At 41.5% G+C, this 25,033-nt stretch overlaps 1 protein-coding gene across 1 annotated transcript in view; it reads left to right on the plus strand.

Annotated features, from left to right (window-relative positions):
• Positions 1-4,727, plus strand: part of plppr5a (phospholipid phosphatase related 5a) — a 39,715-nt gene extending 34,988 nt beyond the window's left edge. Inside the window, exon 6 of the mRNA XM_079819388.1 lies at positions 2,663-4,727. Within this exon, the coding sequence (XP_079675514.1) occupies positions 2,663-2,692 (30 nt within the window). The 3' untranslated portion in view covers positions 2,693-4,727. The remainder of the gene's footprint in view (positions 1-2,662) is intronic.
• Positions 4,728-25,033: the final 20,306 nt, after the last annotated feature.

The following is a 25,033-nucleotide window of genomic DNA, read 5'->3' on the forward strand; positions in this document are numbered from 1 at the left end:
GACGGATGGATGCCAGCGTCGTACTCACTCCTGGGTGGCAAGCAAGCCTAACTAAGTGGCCAACAGAAAGACAGACATGAGTATTTTAAGTTCAAATAAAAGGTTCTCTGGGCATTCCTCAGGCACCTCAGCCACCCGAAGGGCCTCTCTGACCTACGTCTCAATGCCCAAAACAACAGCCGCCATCACCTGTTCAGGATGGATAATAGGTTCAGAATTGAGGCTTTTGTCTGGGCCACTGGCGGGACAAGGCATCTGGCTTGACATTTTTGGAGTTAGGAGAATAAGACAAAGTAAAACTTAAGCACCTAAAGAACTATGCCAAGCGAGCCTGCTGAGAATTTAATCTCTTGGTTGAAGGGATAGACTGAAGATTTTTGTCATCTGTCCAGACCAAGAAGACTTCTGCAGCCCCCTCTAGTCAGTAGCGCCACTCCTCCAAAGTCAACTTAAACACCAGCAGCTCCCTGTTACCTTTGTTATAGTTCTGCTTAGCTGGGGACAGGCGATGGGAGTAATAGGCAAATTTGCCATATCCTTGGGACTGCTGGGAAAGGACCTGGACCAGCCCCAACCCTGACCTCTGAGGCATCTACCTCTTCAATAAACTGTCACTCAGGATCTGGAAAAGACAAAATGGGGAAGAAAGAAAACAAGAGGAAAAACAAGCCTCTCAAAGGCAGCCTGAGCCTGAGAGGACCACAGAAAGGGAGTCCTAGTGGAGGTGAGAGCCGTCAAGGGTCAGGAGTCGACCAGTTAGAGACTGCCCGTAACTTGGCTGGATCTACATGGATCCCCTCCGCCAAGATGATAAACCCCAGGAATGGAACGGACCTAGCATGGAACAAGCACTTCTCAGCCTTAACATACAGCTGGTTCTCCATCAGCCATTGCAACACCTGCACATCACATGCTGGATATGTATCTGGAGGGAACGGGAGAAAATCAGGATATCATCCAGATAGACAAAGACACCTTTTGACATCACAACCGGGAAATAACCTGATTTATTAATAAAGTCTTGTAAACACAGTTTATTTGCGTTGTTGGGTTATTGGTTTGCATGTAAACCCGGACAACAGGAAATAAAAAAACTGGACTCATTGAGCCACTGCATTCCAATGTGCCTGGGTTTGAAACTGAACAAAATAGTCAGAAACATAACAATCCCCTTGGTGGAGTGAAACCAAATGTCTTGCTACCTTGCACTCTTCAGAAAAGAAACAAAAAAACACTGAGTCAATAAAGCTTGACAGACAGAAGGATCCCCATCATAGCAAGGAGGAGAATTCACCAGGGGTTCTGGAGCACATTGGGCAGAAAGGGAAGATGTAACAGTGGATCTTGGTAAGAGCAGAGATGCTGAAGCTGGGCTATGAGGTCAGCTATCTGTGATGCCATCATCTCCAGGGTTCAATTGGATGAGAAGAGCTGACTTTCACAGCGACCCGGAAGAGCCCCCTTCTGGGCAAGAGCCAATATCACAGAATCTTCACCTGCTCGACCAGATAGTTCTGTCAGGGCCAATAACAGAGAGAGAACCCAAATGCAGGGGGCAGGGGAATCGAGCAGGCAAGAAAACCCAAAAGGGGCAGGCTTGTACTGATGTCAGGGCAGGCAAGGGTCAGAGCCAGTAGGGCAGGCAGAAACAGTGGATGGACAGATTGGAGGGCAGGCTGCTCGCGGACCACAAAACACAAAAGTTGACCACTGGAGAATTCAGGAAACAGGCAGGTGTGCTGGCTTGGCAGCCCGGGGCAGGAGAAAGGGAAAGATCCAACAGTCCAGGCGAACAGAACCAGGTCAGGAGAAGAAAACCTCAGGTTCCTAGTCAGGCCACATTAGGCAGACTAAGCCAGGCAGTGGTAGTCAAAAAGGCAAGGGAGAGAATCCTAGAGCCCAAAAAAACTGGACAGCCGACAAAAAATACTAACTGGATTTTGTGAGCGCAGCGGCAAAAAACTATCTGGCACATACAAGGGAAATAAATAGGGCAGCAAACTAAGAGGGTAATAAGAGGTGGGTGAGGTAAATAGACTAATGAAAAGGAAACAAGGGGGTGGGGTAAAGACATAACAAACAAAAGAGCACATGGCAACCGCAAAGCACAAACAGAAAAGAAAGAACAGGGCTGATCAGCCTGGAGTTCTGACAGTGTTTTTCAAAAAGTTTATAACTATATTTTTCAAATACCATGAATTATTAATTTGTTTTAGAGGGATGCATTTAACAACCTAAACAAACCTTGTCTTGTCATAAAAAGGTCAAATTATCAGATATTTTAACAGAATACGGACATACAGTCAAAAGGGATGATCTCATTTATGTTTTTTGTATTTTTTTTTCTGTATCAAAAGTTAATAAGCAGTGATGCTTTAATAAGTATCATTATAATGTTTTTATTTTTAATATCCGGGTTTCAATAATAAGGTTATTTTTTGTAAGAATTTCATCTTTTTATTAGGATTTTTCATTTCTTTTGTTATAAGGACAGTTGTATCAACCTGGCATTATGCACACCAAAAACATTTTAATTCAGACATTGCTCAGGACAGAAGGGGTGTTTTGAAATGATAGTATCTATGAGTTGCATCTGGACAAAACAAATGAGTGTGACGTAATTGACCCAGGTGTTAAACTGTATTTTTCGTTTGATTTTCAGAATCCCATCACCTATGCTGAGATTACATGACAATGAAAAGCCCACTAGCCAGAAGAATGCTGTGGATAATGTTGCTGCTCCAGTGCGACTTCTTACTTTGAGTGCAATGTCGATATGTGCTACTTTTAGACTTCTATTTTCAAGTGTGTGAAAAAAAATGTCCTCCTTGTAACTCTTTTTGAAAATAGGTATGGTAGGTTCTCATCCATATTTTTATACAAACATATCACTGTTAGCATTTGTGTGGTACGGAGGTTATGGAGTGAATGTGGGATTGCAACATGATGTCCAATCAAATGTGTTTAATAGATTATGATGTTCCATTCACAACTGTGAGCCCATAATAGGATTTTTGAAGAGGTCAAGAAATATTGTTGTTGATTCTCATTGAAATATGGTTCTTCTGAGATTTTCTCTGATCCTAGTATTTTTTTTAATTATTTTTTTTTATACAAATCTTTCTTCTTCCCAAAATATATCAGTCACATTTACAGAGTGCATTTTCTTTTAGAACAGCAAACTATTTCACTGTTGCATCAGATGTTATTCTCCGTATTTTGAAGCATGTTTAAATATCCAATAGTCTTTAGTTATGTTGCAGTCATGAACCATGATTTCTACTTGCTAGTGCACATTGTGGGAGAGACATGAGAGAGTCTGATTCTAGAGAGCATCTGATTGGTCCGAACTCATTGTAGTACAGAATGAGTATTTCCAGAAACCTATAAGACTATATTAGCATATACATGATCTCAATGGACCTAAAATTTTGATTTCACAGGGTTTTTAAAGTGGCCTGATGTGGCATAAGGTGATAAACCGAAATCATGATTGATTTTGGTGTCATAATGGCAGAGAGCACCTTGGGCAGAACTGATGGCTTTAATTGTGACTGGCAATTGATTACAAGCCTCACAAAAGATTAGATGCTCAGACTTTTGCCCAAAGAGGCTGCTAGGTTGTGTATGAAGGATTGGTTTGTGTGCCAGTGTGAGCATTTGTGAGTTTGCCCTTAATGTCGTCTCTGTAAAAATGTAGTCTCTAGTGGCTTAGAGGAGGCCTTTTTTTCGTGGCAAACACTGAGCTGGAATAATACCTGTACCTGTCAAAGAGAGATTGAGATGGAAAGAGGGGATGTACCTTCATTGTATGGAAAACAATGTATCTCAGTATGTTCATATATACGTTATACATATATATGTGTGCGTTTACATTTGGACACATTTGCGATTTCGCAGTTGTATGTGTTTAAATTGTATCACAGACCTTGTAGCATCAAAGGTTGTGTTTGGTTGAATTTACATTCTGGAAAGTGATTTTATACATTATACTGAGCATATGTTTGATCTCTCACTGACCAGTGATGAGGTTTGATTTTCAAATCTCATTCAAGTAGTACTACTGAACATTCCCAACCCTTTAATGTCCACTGTTAGTGTCAACAGTTGATGCTTTCATCATGGAAAGCTTGTGAATATAACTACTTGGAGACTTTTTGGCTGGCTCACTGAGGAGTTTGGAATGCTTTGTCAAGCTGCCTTGTGATCGTGAAAGTGCTATATAAATTGAAATTCAAATTAATCAGATAGAGCTACTGCATTAATTGCACAATGACTTTAATTCAGGGCCATTTCTAATGATGGTTGTGTGATTCCTCCCCCCAAACAGGATTGGTACAGTATGTGATATGCATATATATGTTTGAGTTTATGTTCCTGTCATGAAAGCGACAGAGATGATGACTCATTTTTTCCTACAAGATTTTTTTTAACAAACTTTTAAAAAGTTGTTTACAAGTATACATACTTTCCTTCATATTTGGTTTGCAATAGGATTTGATGCCCAAAACCCAGAAATTGTGAATGAAATTTTGATTGTGAAAAAGCTTGAAGTGTTTTTATATTGTAAAACCATACGGACCATATTGTATATATGTTGGACAGTATATTTAAACAGCTTGTGTTGATGGTCTATCAATGACCTCTTGAGACTAAGCTGGAAAGGTAAGCAGATCTTCCCTGAGCCCGAGGTGTCAAACAGTAATAAAATATTTACCCTCAGACTCACTGTCACTCTGTATCTTTTATGTATGATCTCTCACGTTGTTATAAAAAAAAAAAATGATGTTCATAATATGTAATTTGAAAATGCATTTTCTTATTTTAAATGTACAATTTACTGTGTAGCAATTATGGCCGCAGACATATAGATTAATTAATCTTCCAAATGATTCGATCAAATTAACATCCTTTTCACAAAAGCCCAATTCAGCTGCTCTAGACCTCAGGAAATCGACCATCGATCACAAGAGAGATGGAGGCTCGATTCTGCCCGGAGCTACTAGTTTAGTTAATAATTACTCGATTTCCTATGGACTTGTGACCAAAGCCTAGACAAAAGAGGACAGAGGACGCTTGTGGTCACAAGACAAAGAAACAAACCAGATCTCTGTCTTTTCAATGAGCGGTAAAAGAACTCCACGTGACAGCTAAAACTCCAAGCAAGCTCACAGAAACTGTTACATATGAGTGCACCAAATCGCTGATTATTGGACTTTCATTCAAATAGCCTTCGACATAACTTGTTAGTGTGTTTACAACTGATACACGTGACTATTATGCATGTACATTACTCCCAATTCATGCAATTATGTAACTATTGAATGAGTGGATGAAAATGTATCATGTTTGATACCGGTGTGTTCGTATGGGTATAATCCAACAGATGAGCTGAATGAAATCTTTATAGAATTGATCATGTCCTTATAGTGAGAAATTAGGTCTAAATTTACTCTCTGCTTAAGAGCAGGAAACTAAATTCTATAGATAACCCAATTTTGTGGGAGGGGTGGAGACACAGTCACCCCTGAAGCCTAATTGGCCAGAACCCACCCAGGGGATGGGCAAATGTTTGAGTTTAATCTCAGAACACGAACGAAAAGTTCTGTTCTGTTCAGTTCAGACCAGTGCAGTGCAGAGTTCAGTTTTCACGTCACAACCAGTTCGGTTCGAGCTGGTTCGCGGCCTGTTCGCAGTTCAGAGATGAGCTCAGTCCTAGCAGTATGACCAGAGTGAGTTCTGAACGGAGAGCTCCCAGGAGACAATCTGACGGTCGTGACAGACCAACATCAGAGAAAATGGGTTAACAACGATTTCATTCAGGCCATCTGCTTTTCTCTCACTTTCCTTTCTTTTACTTAAAGTTTATTTTATTTCCGTTAAGTCTCGGGTTCTGTTAAGTTTCGCCGCAAAAGTCTCTCAACAACGAGTTTCTAACAGCGCGCTCCAACTTCAAACAACGCCCACAAGACTTTCATCCAGCCGCCAACACGCCACGTGGTTGGCTTCACCAGACGTCGACCAGACCTTCAGCGAATCAAAGATCCGGGAAAACCCCTGTCCAGCCAGGAAAAGGGAATCCCCCTTGTCAGACGACACGCGAAACACAAACGCAAGTAACGCCTCTTGATTTCGAGCTGAACTGGTGCATTAGATCAAATGTAATAACCCTGCCTAAGAAATGATAGGAGGTTAAATTACTGATCAATGGTTTCTTCAGGTCATGTTTCATAAATGCATAGATTGCTTAGGATTTCATAATTTCTCTCTCTTAGAACTTATTCTTTCCTCACCTTCTTCCTTTCTGCAACGTGTGAATGTGCGAGTGCGTGTGTTTATGTTAGATATTAGTTTGATGTGTTAGAGTAATCAATAAAGTTCCGTTTGTATTCAAAGATAACTGTTCTTGTGTTATGTGCTTATCAATTTAATGTCTTGAACTGCCGATCTAAGTTACCTGGCTGTTAAATAGTGTTTCACTATTGTTCGGATATTAATATCCGCTGCAGAGTTGATATTTACGGCCCGTTCAAATGAACGCTAGAAGAGTCATTTGCTCGGCTGTAAAATAGACTGTCAAAATTCCCTATGAATTCATTCATTCATTCATTTGAGCTAAATATACATGTTTCCCTTTAACTGAGCCCCCTTTAAGTTCTTACATATCGGCGGACGAATAAGTTAAGGTGTAAACTAGGGATGCACCGAAATGAAAATTCTTGGCCGAAACCGAAAACCGAAAAAGAGGAAACCAAGGCCGAAAGCCGAAAACCGAAACACCGAAAGAAATTATGCCAAATATTAGTACCATTGCATTTATGGCTATGACTGTGTACTAACTTTACTAAAATCAAGGCATTGCAATTGCATACATTAATATTAAAGTTTCAAAGAATAAATCAATTACAAGTTATGCCAATATTTATTTAGCACATTGCAACAATGCACAGTATAAAATAAAATTCAAACTAAAATGTTTAACTTGACCCCACTCATTTGTGCATTAAATAATAATGTACAGGCCTACAGAAAGATTTTAAAATTAAATGTTCTCTCATAAAAACAAAGTGCATTTAGGTCTAGGGCATTTAAAATTGTTCTCTGTAGGACTACTACAAGAAAGTGCATTCAGAACAAGTGCAACTGCTTAAAGATACATTTATTTTCTCTGTAGGCCTTTAACATAATAGTGTATCAAAACAAAGACTGCCATAGCCCATATGTTAACTGTAGAATAGGGGTGTAACGGTACACAAAACTGACGGTTCGGTACAGCAGTTTTACAAAATTGCTTTTTATTTATTTGTATTGGTTAACTGAAAAAAAAAAGTCTGTCCTTAAATGAATTAAATTATAACTAAAAGTTTATTGAATATATTGCTCTAAACTATATAGGGAGCCCTTACTTGCACATTAATATTAAAGGTTAAAAACAGAGCCCAAACTATTAGCCTAAATTCAGTTGCTATGTATTTTTAGGTCTAATAATCAACACTCAAATAACATCGTACACAAACATGTACACTTCACATAAGGCAGTTTTTGCAATAACTTCTAAATCTAATTATAAAATAGTTTTTTATCCAATCCGTTGTTGAAATATAATCATTTATACACAGTGTCTGTCATTTTATTTAAACATACATGAAATAATCAAGATATCATTAACAGGTTAAGTAGAATATAATGAATATAACGGCTAATATAGGTCATATATTTAGTGAAAGAGTTGATTTCTCTAGTGAACTAACAGCTGTGGACACTGAGGTAAATGATGCTACATGACTGTTTAGTTTACAGCAGTTATTGAGGTCTTTCCGCCGTTGAAACACTGATTGAGCGATTACACCACATATATACACATGACAGTAAGTTGTAATGTATCCTCAACACACCTTAGATGTTCATTCATGTTTATTCTTTAGGAAGAGATGATCGATCGCGCTCACAGATGATCGCGTTCACGCGCGCGCGCTGCCGCCAGATTGAAGTGTGTTCCGCGCTTAAAACATGCCCACATGTTAAAGATTGCGTTCGGTTTCACAGTGAAGTCTGGTCCTCTTCTCATCGAGAACATGAACAGCTCTGAGCTCTAACTGTCAGTGCTTGTGCATAGAGCAGACGTGGGTGTTTCTCAGATATACTGAAACACGTCCACACCGCAGACATGTTGCTTCAGACAAGCACGTGCAGGTCGCGGTTTCTGTTTGCGTCATCACAACATTTCGGCCATGTTGTTTCGGTGATAAAAGTCTTTCGGCCGAAAACCGAAAATGCACTTTTGGGGCATTTTCGGCCGAAAATTTTCGGTGGCCGAATATTCGGTGCATCCCTAGTGTAAACATTAATTCTGAATTATTTATAAATTATAGTGTCATTTGAGTCTCTTTAATTTTAATTCAGTTCCCCGTTGAGTTATTATTTTATCTGACTCATAGTCGCTACAACTGTTATGTAAAAAAAAAAAAAAAATTCCGAACTGTGTGTATGTTAACTTTGTCTGGGCTGGATGATAAAGCTAAAATAAACAATAAGTAATTTGTAATAGTTAACACCGATCAGGCATAACTTTATGACAGGTGAAGTGAATAACACTAATTATCTCTTCATCATGGCACATGTTAGTAGGTGGACAGCATATTAGGCAGCAAGTGAACATTTTGTTTTCAAAGTTGATGTGTTAGAAGCAGGAAAAATGGGCAAGCATAAGGATTTGAGCGAGTTTGACAAGGGCTAAATTGTGATGGCTAGACGACTGGGTCAGAGCATCTCCAAAACTGCAGCTCTTGTGGGGTGTTCCCGGGATGCAGTGGTCAGTCTCTATCAAAAGTGGTCCAAGGAAGGAACAGTGGTGAACCGGCGACAGGCTCATTGATGCACATGGGGAGTGAAGGCTGGCCCGTGGTCCGATCAAACAGACGAGCTACTGTAGCTCAAATTGCTCAAGAAGTTAATGCTGGTTCTGATAGAACAGTGTCAGAATACACAGTGCATCGCAGTTTGTTGCATATGGGGATGCATAGCTGCTGACCAGTCAGGGTGCCCATGCTGACCCCTGTCCACCACCGAAAGCGCCAACAGTAGGCACGTGAGCATCAGAACTGGACCACAGAGCAATGGAAGAAGGTGGCCTGGTCTGATGAATCGCGTTTTCTTTTACATCACGTGGCCGGGTGCGTGTGCGTTGCTTACCTGGGGAACACATAGCACCAGGATGCACTATGGGAAGATGGCAAGCCGGCGGAGGCAGTGTGATGCTTTGGGCAATGTGCTGGGAAACCTTGGGTCCTGCCATCCATCTGGATGTTACTTTGACACGTACCACTAAGCATCGCTGCAGACCATGTACACCCTTTCATGGAAACGGTATTCCCCTGCTATGGCCTCTTTCAACAGGATAATGCGCCCTGCCACAAAGCAAAAATGGTTCAGGAATGGTTTGAGGAGCACAACAACGAGTTTGAGGTGTTGACTTGGCCTTCAAATTCCCCAGATCTCAATTAAATCGAGCATCTGTGGGATGTGCTGAACAAACAAGTCGGATCCATGGAGGTCCCACCTTGCAACTTATAGGACTTAAAGGATCTTCTGCTTTTGGTGCCAGATACCACAGCACACCTTCAGGGGTCTAGTGGAGTCCATGCCTTGATGGGTCAGGGCTGTTTTGGCAGCAAAAGGGGGACCAACACAATATTAGGTCATGATGTAATGCCTGACCGGTGAAAATCTTGATGTTTTATCTGAAATGTCTTAAATGAGTACTTTTTGTTAAATGCAATACAGTAAAATATAGTTTAATTTATATATTTTTTAATAAATGGCTATCACATTGCATAGTAATGATTTTTTTTTTTTTTTTTTTTGCTGCAACACGATAAGGCTTTTAACACTTTTGAGTGATTAATGCCTGAGAATCATTGAAACGACTCTTTAACTTTTTAGGCTTCACTACGCTGAATAAAGCCACGGACAATTGTGCGAAAGGTATGATTCAATTTACAGCACTTCTCTTTCATTTCTATGGTATCCACAAACAGTGATTGACTGTTGTACAACTGTTGTCAAGGTTTTAATGTGATTGGTTATCAAGGAACACGTGATCCAAGTTAGCTGTACACTTTCTCCAAAGGTAGAGCCACAGACCTTTGCATCTCTCATAATTAGACAATTCCTGTGTCCCAAAGCATAGTATGTTGTAAAGAAAGAGTGTACCAAAAGTCCCCGGATGGTCTAGATTATCGAAGTGTGGATCCATGCACACTATGGCCCTGTCCCAAATGACACTCTTCATGTGCACTTGCCATCTTGTGGACTTAAAATGGCCCGCCACGTGTCTACAAGACCGTAGGGTGTCCCATGTAACACAGCAGCTTACGTAATGTCTTGTTTTCTCCTCTCAGGGAACCAAGATTATGTTAGGTAACCAGAGACTTTCGACATTGTATCAGAGTTGACGCTATGGTGATCTCATAAAATCCCATATCCACCGTGAGAACAGACATAAGAGCGGTGACATTCTAACTATCACCATTATAAGAGAGAGCTGACACTATTGTTTATATTCAATTCAATTCAATTCAAATTTACTTGTATAGCGCTTTTCACAATACACGTTGTTTCAAAGCAGCTTTACAGGAAGTGCATTTAATAAATGTACATTGAAAAATGTTAGAAAGAGAATGTTAAAGAAAAATGTTAGAATAAGTTAATCAATCATGTATTATTTTAGGCCATAACGCTGGCGTTGAGTCGTCTCTTCACAGGCGTCGAGTCGTCTCATCACAGGTGTTGGGGCATCTGAAGTCTCCATGAGAGGCTGCCCAGGTGAAAAAGTCGTACTATTAAATATATAAAAATATACTTGGAATTCAAGTAGCATGCTTATAATACATTTGTATTCCCAACATGCTTATTTGAAGTGCATTAAAAATATATTGAATTGCATTTTAATATATTTCTAAAAAGTATACTAAAAGTACTTTGGTAATAAATACTTAATTATACTTTTAAAAAATATGCTAAACACAAGCCTACTTTTAATATATTTCTAAAAAGTATACTAGAAGTACTTTGGTAATAAATATATACTTAATTATACTTTTAAGAAATATGCTAAACACAAGCATACTTTTAATATATTTCTAAAAAGTATACTAGAAGTACTTTGGTAATAAATATATGCTTAATTATACTTTTAAGAAATATGCTAAACACAAGCATACTTTTAATATATTTCTAAAAAGTATACTAGAAGTACTTTGGTAATAAATATTTGCTTAATTATACTTTTAAGAAATATGCTAAACACAAGCATACTTTTAATATATTTCTAAAAAGTATTCTAGAAGTACTTTGGTAATAAATATATGCTTAATTATACTTTTAAGAAATATGCTAAACACAAGCATACTTTTAATATATTTCTAAAAAGTATACTAGAAGTACTTTGGTAATAAATATTTGCTTAATTATACTTTTAAGAAATATGCTAAACACAAGCATACTTTTAATATATTTCTAAAAAGTATACTAGAAGTACTTTGGTAATAAATATATGCTTAATTATACTTTTAAGAAACATATCTTTAGTGTATTTATATATGCAATATATTTATGCAATATATAATACATATATAATATATTTATGCATTTATCTTTTTAATATTTTCAAAATATATTTTTTTAAAAACATTTAACATTTAAAATGTACCAAATTATATGTATTATAAACATTTACAAACTATTATTAAGCATTTCAATATGCATACTTATTCATATCATAGATTCACATGTTGTTCATCACATCGGTACGAGAGAACCGGAAGTGCCAAATGCTAACTCGCTTCCGTGTTTTGGCCTACAAAGTGATGTAAATGGTAATTGGACTGCATTTATATATGTTGAAATACCTGAACCTGGTATATAACCTGAAATACACAGGTTGCATTATTGCTTCAAATAAAAATATCAGTGACTGATGAATCTCTGCTCACTGTAAGTGGTGTTGTTGGTCTTCTTCTAATCTTATGTTCATTGTAACTCATAGAGGTCTGTCTAGTGACGACAGACAAGAGGACACAAATGGACAAGCTTGATGAAGATATAGTCAAAGATTTGAAAGGTAAACTGAGAAGTCAAGGAATTGTAATGCATATCTATGTAAATTATATATTAAATATTATATTCAAACATGGATGCAAAACTGTTAATCATTGATTCATTTTATATAAATATTTTTTTCGCTTTCACAGATCCTGTGATAAAGAAGTCTTCAAACATTACAGAGTCTGAATCGCAAGCCCTCAGTTGCAGACAATGCAAGTCGTACTCCGAAGTGAGCGTCCACTTGAAGATGATGTGGCATTTAAACTCTTCTGTTTCATTGTTTGGTTCAGCCTTTTGCAGGCTTGTTTGTTAAGGTCCCAGGTGAAAAAGACACTATTAAATGTATTAAAAATGTACTTGTATGTTTTTAGTAAAAATCAAATATAATATAAACATACTACTTGAATTTTAATTGCATTTCTAATACATTTGATAGTATGTCTTTTTCACCTGGGCTTTGTTTCTGACTTTTATTCAATGTCATATTCATAGTATGCTTTTCAGTAATATAGGTATAACTTAAATGTTCCACAAGTGGATGAAAATAGCCCTGCCATAGCATTTCACTGATCTTTCATTTATTATAATGTATTTGTCAAGAGATTATGTATGCTGCTGTACCTTTTTAATGTACTCAAGGAATTTATTTTGTAATGTTTATAATGATATAGTACATTAAAGTGTTCTAGATTTCAAAGTGTGTACGTGTCTTATCATATATATTTAATAATTTTGCACCTTTTTATACCATTTTGAATGCTAAAAAAACAGCTTTATAATATACTAGTAGTGTAATACTAATGCATTTCTAATGTACTAAAAATGCTATTAAAATGTTCTTGAAGTGCATTAAAATGAATTATTAAAAATATATTTTAAATAAATTTTAAAGAAATACATTTAAATTGCACTAAATGTACTTAAAGTTGTTCCATTTTAGCACAATTTAATATATTAAAATATATTGCAAATAGCTTAAAATTGATCTTAAGCATATCTTAAAATGCACTTAATATACTTAAAGTTGTTTCAAAATAATACATTTAATATGCATTTAGTATAGTATAATTTAAATATAATAAATATGTCCAAAAAAGCACAATTTAAATATATTTCTTTTTCACCTGGGTGGATACAAACTGGAGCTGACGAACTAGTTACCTCGGGACTAGTGTCCCGAGATAACAACAGAAAAGCAGATGGGAAATAATTAGCATAGCTGCTGTTCAGAATATTAATGCTTTTGATCCGATTTAAGTGTAGTATAAAAGGTAATTATAATGTGAATGCTTGGCTAAAGAGATGCATCTTTAATCTAGTTTTAAACTGGGACAGCGAGTCTGAACCTCGAACAATATCAGGAAGACTATTCCAGAGTTTAGGAGCTAAATGTGAAAATGCCCTCCCTCCTTTAGTGGATTTAGATATCCTAGGAATGACCAGAAGCCTCGAGTTTAGTGATCTTAAAGAGCGCGATGGATTGTAGGGCGATAGAAGATCCGTTAAATACACTGGAGCTAAACCATTTAGGGCTTTATAGGTCAGTAGCAATACTTTATAATTGATACGGAACTTAATAGGTAACCAGTGTAGAGATGATAAAATTGGTGTTATATGATCATATTTTCTTGACCTAGTAAGAACTCTAGCAGCTGCGTTTTGGACTAACTGTAGCTTGTTTATTGATGATGCAGGACAACCAGCTAATAAAGCATTACAGTAATCTAGTCTCGTGGTCATGAATGCATGAACTAACTTTCTGCATCAGAAATAGATAGCATGTTACGTAGCTTAGCAATGTTTCTAAGGTGGAAAAAATGCCGTTCTTGTGACATATGAAATATGATTTTCGAAAGACAAGTTGCGGTCTAATATAACACCCATGTCTTTTACTGTAGTGGATAAAGTGACAGGACATCCTTCTAAGTTAAAGTTGTATTGTGAGAGGTTTTGTGGGCAGTTTTTTTTTTATATCACAGTAATGCTGAGCTACTGGACCTGGTTGAACACCACGACTGAATGCAAGGAAAGCAGTGGCAATGTATGTGCCTTACACATCACATGACTTATCAATATAATGCCCAAATAGCCATAGTGCAGTGGTCATGTGGGGCTTGCTGACTACTTCACCACCCCTAGACACACTTAAAAAGTGAGTTTCTTGCAAGGAGTGCCAATCCCAGCTAGCACACTATCAAAACCTGGTTTCCTGAGAAATCTTAAAGGTAGAAACTTCTCTGTTCAAACTCAGTGGGAGAGTAAATTACAGGAGGGCCCCTGTGAGACAATAAAGCCCAGCTCCACTCCCTAAGAAGGTGTTGAGTCTGTGATTGCTATGAAGCTACCTCAGAGACATGTGATGTTTTGAATATAAAAGCAGGCATTCTCCAGATGCACTGAAATAAACAGTCCTCCGGCCAGCCTGCGAGACAGATCTGATTCAGCGTGAGCAGTCCGAGGGAGCGTTCTGATAATGCACTCTCTAGAGGGCCAAGCAGAACATGTCACTTAAGACGGAGGTTTACTATCGTACTACAGAAGAGAGTTCCGATATAGTTCTCTGGATTCATAACTGGCTCAGGCTCTATGCAAGGGGCTGAGGTGGGTCTAGATAACAGTCATGCAGAGCACTGTGCAGAGCGCTGGACATAGCTATGTCTGGAGTCAGCACCAGAGTGTACAGTGGCTAGTGTAAGCAACACTTCACCCCTATATGAAAAACTATCAGTACCATAAGCAACACTACACTTCCTTATGAAAGCAGGGTTGGGTAAAAGGGAAGCGGATGCTTAGTTGGCATGAGCTCTTCACCAGCCTCCTTAATGGGCAGACGGACACATGCAGCGCTGCTTCTGAGTGGGTATCGGCCACAAAAGAATCGGAAAGAAAAATGTCATACTCACCAGAATGCTGCCGGGGAGCGGCATCCAGGCACCGTCCCCTGATGAGCGTACCTCAACCTGTAGAGGGCTTCTTGTAGATGGAGAAAGATTCTGAGGTAATGGCGCCCAGCGTCGCCTTATAGAATGTGGGAGACGCCACTATTTTATCACGCTTGAACACCATTGGCCAATGAATTCTCGCCCACAAAATTTCATAAGGGTTCAGTACATTCGAGGAAGCAGGGGATGCCCCTTCAGGGCATCTGTGTGCTGAATTATATCGACGACTGGCTCATACTGGCCCAGTCGTACGAAGTGGCGGTCCGGCATCGAGATGTCGTTCTGAACCACATAAAGTGCCTGGGGCTGAGACTCAACACGAGAAAGAGCGTGTTGACGCCGTCCCAGAGGACAACGTTCCTCGGGTCGTGTGGGATTCGACGACGATGCGGGCACAATTGTCTCCCGCGCGAGTCGAGACCATACTGGCGATGGTCTCAGAAATAAGGTTAGGCCACAACATCACTGTGAAGCACTTTCAGAGACACAGTAATACCTTCTGGCCTGCTGAACATGAGACCCCTCCAGTGGTGGCTGAAAACCAAGGGGTTTTCCCCCAGAGGGAATCCTTTCCGTATGATCAGGGTAACGCACAAATGCCTTCGTTCCCTAGTCATATGGAAGAAACCTTGGTTTCTGTCCCAGGGGCCAGTGTTGGGAGCGTCCTGTTGCCGGAAATCCGTTTCAACAGACGCCTCCCTCACTGGTTGGGGCACGGTCATGGACGGCCGCTTTGCGAGGGGCCCACGGGAGGGCCGTCATTCCTCCTGGCACATAAATTGCCTGGAGATGATGGCGTTCTACAAAGCTCTCAGGAGCTTTTTCCCGGACCTCTGCGGCCAACATGTACTGGTACGGACAGACAATATGTCTGTCGTAGCGTACATCAACCGCCAGGGGGGATTGAGGTCGCGCCCTCTTTACAGACTGGCGCGTCAAGTCCTCCTGTGGTCCCAGGGGAAAATATTGTCCATCAGGGCAATGTATGTCCCAGAGGTCCAAAATCAGCGAGCAGACATCCTGTCGAGGCAGGGGCTGAGGCCCGGGGAGTGGCGACTCCACCCAGAGGTGGTGGAGGCCATATGCAAGAGGTTCGGCCCAGTGGAAGTGGATCTGTTTGCGTCTCAAGAGACGTCCCACTGTCCACTGTGTGTCCGCTGGGGCTGGATGCTATGGTTCAGACGTGGCCGAGGCTGCGTCTGTACGCATTTCCCCCGATTGCTCTGCTCCCGGGAGTCCTGGAAAGGGTCCGGCAACAGGGGGTCAGTCTACTTCTGGTAGCACCCCGTTGGCCGACTCGAGTTTGGTTCTCGGATATCATAGCTCTGCTAGCAGGTCAGCCGTGGGAGATTCCTCTGAGGAGGGATCTTCTGTCTCAGGCGGCGGGTACGATATTTTACCCCCGCCCAGAGATTTGGAACCTATGGGTCTGGCCCCTGAGGGGACCAGGTACGTAGAGGCTGGCCTATCGGCGGAGGTGATAGAGACCTTACTCAGTTCCAGGGCTCCGTCTACGAGGAGACTGTACAGCCTCAAGTGGAATGTATTTTCCACTTGGTGCAGGGAGCGTGAGGTGGACACAGTTAACTGCCCGGTGGCTTCAGTGCTGGAGTTCCTCCAAGATCGCTTCTCTGCAGGGCTTACCCCGTCCACACTCAAGGTGTACGTGGCTGCCATTGCGGCTTTCCACGCTCCTATGGGTGATGGGCCTCTGGGTAGGCACCATCTGGTTGTACAATTCCTCCGTGGGGCTCGGAGGATGAGGCCTGCGGCTCATTCCAGAGTTCCAACCTGGGACCTGGCAGTGGTTCTTGAAGGATTGGCTGAGGCCCCCTTCGAACCATTGGAGTCGGCTGGACCAAAGGACCTGACCCTTAAGGTGGCTTTTCTCCTTGCCATTACCTCTCTTAGGAGAGTGGGAGATCTCCAGGCCTTGGCGGTAACGCCGACCTGCCTGGAGTTTGCCCCGGGAGGAGTAAAAGCCATCTTACACCCTAGGCCGGGCTACGTGCCTAAGGTGCCTTCAAGGGTGGTCAGGTCATTGGTCCTGCAGGCATTCCATCCTCCACCTCACGTGACGGCGGAAGAGGGGAGGCTTCACCTACTCTGCCCGGTTAGGGGCCTTAGAGTCTATCTGGCGAAGTCTGCACAGTGGAGGAGATCGCAACAACTGTTGGTGTGTTTTGGCTCACCTAAGAAGGGATTGCCTGCGTCTACTCAGACAATCAGTAATTGGATTGTCCAGGCGATTACCATGGCCTACCAGGTGCGCAGTTTGCCTTCACCTGTGGCCGTGAGGGCTCATTCCACCAGAGGCATGGCCTCTTCGGTGGCCCTTCTTTCTGGGGTCCCCTTGCAGGATATCTGCGAGGCGGCCGGGTGGGCTACCCCACACACTTTTATCAGGTTCTATAGCCTGGATCTCCCTACGACGCCTGGTGCTAGGGTGCTCCAGTCCTAGCTGTGCCCGGTCTCCGGCTTCACACTAGGGCAGGTGCTACCTTTCGGTGTGGCCTAGTGGGTACTCGTTCCCCAAAGCGTCGTTCCGATGCAGTGCGAGTTCCCTCGAAAGGGAACTGCTCGGGTTATGTATATAACCCTTGTTCCCTGAGAAGGGGAACGAGCACTGCATCCCGACGCCACACCTCGGCGCGCCAGGAGCGCATGCTTTAGAGCAATTACTACCGCCATTACGTTCCAGCTCCCCTTTTATACTTCCGGGTATGCCGTCACAATGACGTCATCACGCACGCCAATCGGATTGGCCTAGTTGGCATTCTGGTTTCAGATTCGCTGATGCTAAGGGAGCATCCCCAAAGCGTCGTTCCGATGCAGTGCTCGTTCCCCTTCTCAGGGAACAAGGGTTATATACATAACCCGAGCAGTTATTGTCGGGGAGCGCGCTGCACAACCTAACGCGGGGTTAGTTGTAACACGCATGGTTTAATAACTTTCCGCACATGCCAGGATGACGAAACTTATTTAGAGAAAAAATTGCACCAAAATTAAAACAATCTTCGCAAGATATCTCTGAACATTTATTTAACCATAGCAAAAGTAAATTTCGTTTTTTGTGTTTATTTAAAATAAAACAATATTGATATTATTTTAATCTTATATCTGTTATTGAGATAGTTCTTTAATGCTGATCTAACCATCAGAAGACACGAGCTGTGGTTTAAATCCCTGTTGCGCAGGTGGGGTGCATTGTAACACTGCGTTACAATGAGCCCCTATTAGAAATATGCTATTATATTCTATACGTTTATGAATTCTTTTGAGAAACCATGAGAAAAGGATGAATAACGACTGAGAGTCAATGTTCAGAAATTATTCATTATTTTTTATGTTTTTAACTATGCTGTATAGCTGTATTTAGCTATGTGTTTGTTGTCAAATGCAAAATATTGAATTTTTTTTTTTATTAGGAGGAGACCGGGGATGGTTGTAACATGGGTCAGTTGTAACACTTCCAATTTCTCCAATCAGGAACTAGTTACAAATCACCTGATTCACTTCACACATGCTCAGTTTAGTCCTTATTCCACAAGTGATAAAGTAGATCACTCTGGCAGACACAGCAGATGTTAGAGTGGAAAAAACAATTTTGAGGTAAGAAAGTAACTTTTTTTACTTTGTATATTTTTGCTATGGGAATTTCTGCTCTGTTGTTAAACTCATCAAAGTTAAATTATGTTTAGGCCTATTGTGTGTCTGTGTAGATATTTTTCATGCAAGTTGTTAGTTCTAATGTTTTAGCTGTTAGCTGTAAGGTGAGCTAGTTCATGGCTACATGACTCTGGGTTAGTTCTAACAACAAGACTCGGGGTTAGTTGTAACAACAATGAAACGTTATAATCTACCCCAAGAAAATGTTGTTGAATTTATATATGTTTTATTTGATTTTCAGTATGCCTAGGTCTTGGAAGATGTTAGAAGAGAAGGGATCAGGTGAACTTCCAAGAGTATACCACAGTGAAAAGGGGGTCTTCACTGAGGAACAAGAATAACCTCCTCAATTGTTCAAGTTAAATGTATTATTATCAACTACTATGACTGAGAGTGACAAACACATTGAGAATGAGAGTGACACACACACAGACACTCACATCAGTTATATTGAAAAGTCAGTGTTGAATAAAAAGCTTTCAAAATCAATTTTTTTGTCATAATCCTTATTTCATAATGTTACATCTCACCCCAGGGTATGTTACAACTAACAAAGACTATGGGGTGAATTGTAACATTTCACTCCTCGTGTTTGAAACTAAACCATGCATTTTCTATTTGTGTTGCAAAGCTATGTCATTTAATAGCAGACACTTGTATAGTTTTAATCACATTTTGAACACACTGGCTTAAAAGTACTCCAAGATAGAGACAGAAAGGTCAAAAATGTTACAACCATCCCCGGTCTCCCCCTATATCAGATACCAACATTTTAAGCTGTCACTTGGTCATGTTACAGTGTGCCCCTCACATGTTACAATGTACCCCACCTATGGGGCATGTTGTCACATTTAACATCCATTCTTTTGGGATAAATCAAGAAAAAAAGTATACTGTATTAATTAAACAAAACCACATAATTCTACTAGACATGTGGGAAATTAATGTGGGACAAAATAAATACTCTGAACCCCAAGTGGATTTACACAAACTAAGACAGTAAAAAAGCGTTAGGTTTCCCTAACCGCTCTCCCCTACATTGTCCAGCTAGTCTGACTGACTGGCAGGCAGAAGCAAAAAAAAGACAAGAAAACTAAATTTTAAAAAATGGGAATGTTTCCAGTGATCTTAATTACGCTAGATGCTGTTTCAGTTGCACTTAAGTTTCTTTCATACAGGCTAGTTATCATCAATTTCAGTCAAGCTGGTCTTATCTTACTATTCTAGGGATGTGCTGTTATTTACATTGCTCAATATGTTACATTGCTAACATAATATGTTTTACAAGCTATCTTGTATCCATCATCCAAACATTCACATCACATATGAATAGAGATGTAGGACCATGTGTGCTGTGTTTTTTCTGGTTATATCAGTTCTCTGGTCATGTATCAGACACAGAGCTGCTGGTCCAAGGATAAAGATGCTGGAGTTCAGGGGTGCTCCTGGACATCCTGCTTTCATCTCCTCTGTTAATGAAGCTCATGTGTGGTGGGTGAGTCCCAGTGCATATGCCCACCACCTCCCCTCTGCCCCATTTACAGTGCAAGTCTCCCATGGACAAAATGTAAATGAAAAATTCATTGGATGTTTTGAATGACATTTCAAGAACTCTGTACCCAGCGGCAATCTTGATTTTATTTTATCTGAAGATTTCATTCAGGCTTCTCATAAAATGAATTTAATTCAAAGGAAGGGCATGACAAGGGCATGAGTCATTGTCCAGATAAAAGAACACTAGTAAACACAGTGTATGAGATACTGAGATATATTTGAGCAGAAACATATTTCAGTATCATTACACATCACACTTTTCATGTTTACACTACATGGTAATGAATCTTGATCCATTTTATTTTGTACTGCTAACGGGACATATATGCAAAAGTCACACATAAGGTGTTTGAACACAGATGTGTGTCCACAGTGTGTGTAAACAACAAGCCTATAATGGTAAAAATCCACCCAATACTTTAATAATCCCCATCAATCATTATCAATCTCTCATAACACGCTGTTTCATATTCCCCATACTCCTATAAGAGTAGGGAAACACTGCCCAAGGACTGTTGATGATCTGCCCTTTTAACATAGACACATGAGAAGCAAAGAGACCGCCATTTCTGTTGACTCGCTGTTCAGTGCCAAAAAACATTACAAATGTTCTGTTGTTGGATTAACCAACGAACATACAAGTCTCCATAGACTCCCGGCATCTGAGCCACTGAGGGCATCGTGGTTGAATTTCATTTTTGAAGGAAATGTGCTGAAGAATGTCGGTAAAACGTTATATATTTGCTTCTCCAATGAGGGTCAGTACAACACTGGATTTGTGAAAAAGTTGTTTCTGAAGGATGGGTCAATATACCAACACTTCATGCTCTTCATATCCAGAACAAGTATGGCACTTCATATTTTGTGAATGTTTGCAAATTTCCTTTCTAAATGAGCTTTATAGAATACTGTATGGCTAATCTGGCTCATACTAAAGTTACCATATAGTGTCTGACTGTATTCACAGAGACTAGAGCTATGGCGTTAGTTTTATCCTGTAAACGCTCACCGTCTGCGTAATTCATAAACACACATTTATTATACATTATATAGTCAGGTGATGGACGTGTTACGCTCCCACATGAGCACCTATACAATAATTTATAGATTAACATGATGGTACATACTAGTAGATGAGTTGAATCGATGTAACATCCACTCACCATTCAGAAACGTCCAGGTGCAGTCTTAAAGTTGCAAGCTCTTCCTGAGTCTCCATCTGTGTCCGACGTCAACATCTGTGTTGATGTTGTATCCAAAGCTCATGTAAAGGAGCCGCAGGAATTGGACACACGTCCCCTTTAAATTACTTGAGCAATTGTCTTTCATTGCTATATATAAAATGTTTTGTGTGTAATTTACCAGTGAAATTTTATCCAATTATATTTCTAAGGAAAGAAAATACTTTTAAAAACTTATATTTTCATTTAGACCTTTAAATACAAAGAACAAATTTCAGTAGTCAGCATGATACATATAAATGTATTACATATATTTATATAATTTTATATACTGTTTATATACTTATGCCCGTCAAGAACCTGGTGCTAGCAAAAATACAGTAAAAACAATATTGTCAGAATTTGATATTACAATTTAAAGTAACTGTTTTCAGCTGTTACGCCAGTTTTCATGTCATGTGTTTATTTGATACTGTAGAAGTTTTTTGTAACAATGTAAAAAGTCTTTACTGTAACTTTTGATCAATGTAATGCATCCTTGCAGAATAAAATTCTACTGACCTCAAACTTTTAAATGGTTGTGTATATAAAGTATATTTCTTGTCTTGCTAACCTAACAAGTCCAATTAATTATTTTGGTTAATAAACATCATTAAAAAATAATTTGACTCGAGTATAAACGTGATCCGTTTATAAACAACAATAAAATAATCTGCAATGTATTATTTTGTAATTGCAGTGAAAGGTTTTAGGATATTGGTTTTCTGTAAACATCTGGTGTGTCTAATAGAATCATATGCAGTCAGGATATAAGGAAAATGAGAAAGACGATTAATCAGGTTGCTTCAATAAAAAAAAAATCTTAAATGTCTATTCATAAGTCAATTTTAAAAGCTGTTTTTGTTTTTATATGTTTGGTAGATATATTTGATGCCAAAGTGGCTTACAGTTCATTCAAGCTAGATTATATCAGATTGGTTCATTTGAGTTCAAACCATGAACATGAACAGAAATGCATTATTATTATTTTATTGTTGTTTTTTAGTATAGTGGAATTAAATGTGGAAACTTTGTTACTTCACTTGGGTATGTGTTTGTAAACTTTGACTTTTGAGTATAAGTTTGACACTGTACCCAAACTGTGTGTACCCCTGGCATTAAATAAAGAGAACGTCTCGGTTACGTATGTAACCCTCGTTCCCTGAGGGAGGGAACGGAGACGCCACGTCGGAGTACCGACGAATAGGAATCTCGCTTGCGAGAGCCAATCTACTTCGAGTGTAACTAAACGAGCCAATGCACATTGGCATGCAATGATTGCACCAGGTGCTCATGCCACGCCGTGCGGGTATAAATGAGACACAGGTGATTGCATCAAATCAGCCTTTTGCTGAGGAGCCGGGTAGGTAGACAGGCACCCCAGCAGGGTACAGAGGACATGGCGACGGGACGTGGCGTCTCCGTTCCCTCCCTCAGGGAACGAGGGTTACATACGTAACCGAGACGTTCCCATTCAGTCGGTCACTCTCGACGCCACGTCGGAGTACCGACGAATAGTAATCCCTACCAAAGCGCCATGGCTTCTGCCCCCATCCAGTGCCCTGTGTGAGCCACCTGAGCTCTCTTACCTGATGAGACGGGGCTCACACCGGGAAGTCCATCACTGCTGTTCCGCATGACCCGCTCAGTGATTATAGGATAACACTGGGAAAGCGTGCCCTAGAGAAGGGAACGCTGCGGAGCCCACATCGTACCCCGAAGGAGTTATGTGGAGTACAATGCTGAGCCGTAGCCCGCAAGGAGAAGGGGGCTCAGTCCCACTGCAGGGAAGGCTCTCCCAAGGGAAAGACACAGGCTTCCCGTAGGAGCGACCGTGGAAGAAAATATGGGATCCCCGCAGGGTCACTCATATGGCCCAAGCCCAATACCGGTTCTCAAGGATTCAGCGGCAAGGGGCCTGATGCCAGACGTTCCGCCACGTCCGGCACCGAGGGCGGTGGAGGACTCACAGAGTTTGCTTCTGGAGAATATAAGCGCCGTAGCGCAGCAAGCCGACAAGAGCCGGGGCCTCTCAGTGCTTCTAGCCGTTTGAGGTGAGAACACAGGAGGAGACCGGCTCTACACGTAGGCTATAGAATCTAGCGAACGTGTTGGGTGTCGCCCAGCCCGCAGCTCTACAGATGTCTGACAGCGAGGCGCCACGTGCCAGCGCCCAGGAGGATGCAACACTTCTAGTAGAGTGTGCTCGCACCCTGAGCGGACAGGGCACACCTTGTGCTTGGTAAGCCAAGGTGATGGCATCCACTATCCAGTGGGCCATCCTCTGCTTGGAGACAGCCTTTCCCTTCTGCTGGCCTCCGTGACAGACAAAGAGCTGATCTGAGGTTCTGAAGCTTTGAGTTCTATCCACGTAAACCCGCAGAGCGCGGACGGGACAGAGCAAAGCTAGGGGGCTGCGGGGGCAGCGCTTGCAGGTTCACCACCTGGTCCCTGAAGGGAGTGGTAGGAACCTTGGGCACATAGCCAGGCCGGGGTCTCAACACCACGTGGGTATCACCCGGCCCGAACTCTAGGCACGATTCGTCGACCGAAAATGCCTGCAGGTCCCCTACCCTCTTGATGGAGGCCAATGCAGCCAACAGCAAAGTCTTCATTGACAGAATCTTTAGCTCTGCTGACTGCAAAGGCTCAAATGGGGCATTCTGAAGTGCTCGGAGCACCAGAGCAAGATCCCAAGAGGGTATGGAGGGGGGGCGAGGAGGATTTAACCGTCTCGCCCCCCTAAGGAACCTGACGACCAGGTCGTGCTTCCCAACCTTCTTACCTTCTACATGGTCGTGATAGGCGGATATTGCAGCAACATAAACCTTGAGGGTGGAGGGCGACAGCCTACGCTCCAACCCCTGTTGCAGGAAGGAAAGCACAGACGCGATCGAACATCTTCGGGGGTCTTCTCCGTGAGAAGAACACCACTCGACGAACAGGTTCCACTTCAAGGTGTAAGCCTGTCTTGTAGACGGCGCTCGTGCCGAAGTGATGGTGTTAACTACCTCTTGGGGTAAGTCTCCTAGAACCTCCGCGTCCCGTCCAGGGGCCAGACATGAAGCTTCCACAGGTCTGGACGCGGGTGCCAAAGGGTGCCCCGTCTCTGAGTCAGAAGGTCCTTCCTCAGAGGAATCGGCCAAGGAGGGGCTGTCGCGAGGAGCATAAGTTCTGGAAACCAGGTCCGGTTGGGCCAGTACGGCGCCACCAACAGGACCTGCTCCTCGTCCTCCCTGACCTTGCACAGAGTCTGTGCAAGTAGGCTCACTGGGGGAAACGCATATTTGCGCAGCCCCTGGGGCCAGCTGTGCGCCAGGGCATCCGTGCCGAGTGTACCCTCGGTCAGCGAATAGAACCACTGGCAGTGGGACGTTTCTGGGGAGGCAAACAGGTCGACCTGTGCCACCCCGAACTGTCTCCAAATCAGCTGAACCATCTGGGGGTGGAGTCGCCACTCGCCTGAGAGCGCAGCTCGTGAAAGCTCGTCGGCCACACGGTTGTGCACACCAGGGACATGAATGGCCCGAAGCGACCTCAGAC

The sequence above is a fragment of the Gobio gobio genome (genome assembly GCF_949357685.1).
Source record: "Gobio gobio genome assembly, chromosome: 6".
Taxonomy (NCBI): domain Eukaryota; kingdom Metazoa; phylum Chordata; class Actinopteri; order Cypriniformes; family Gobionidae; genus Gobio; species Gobio gobio.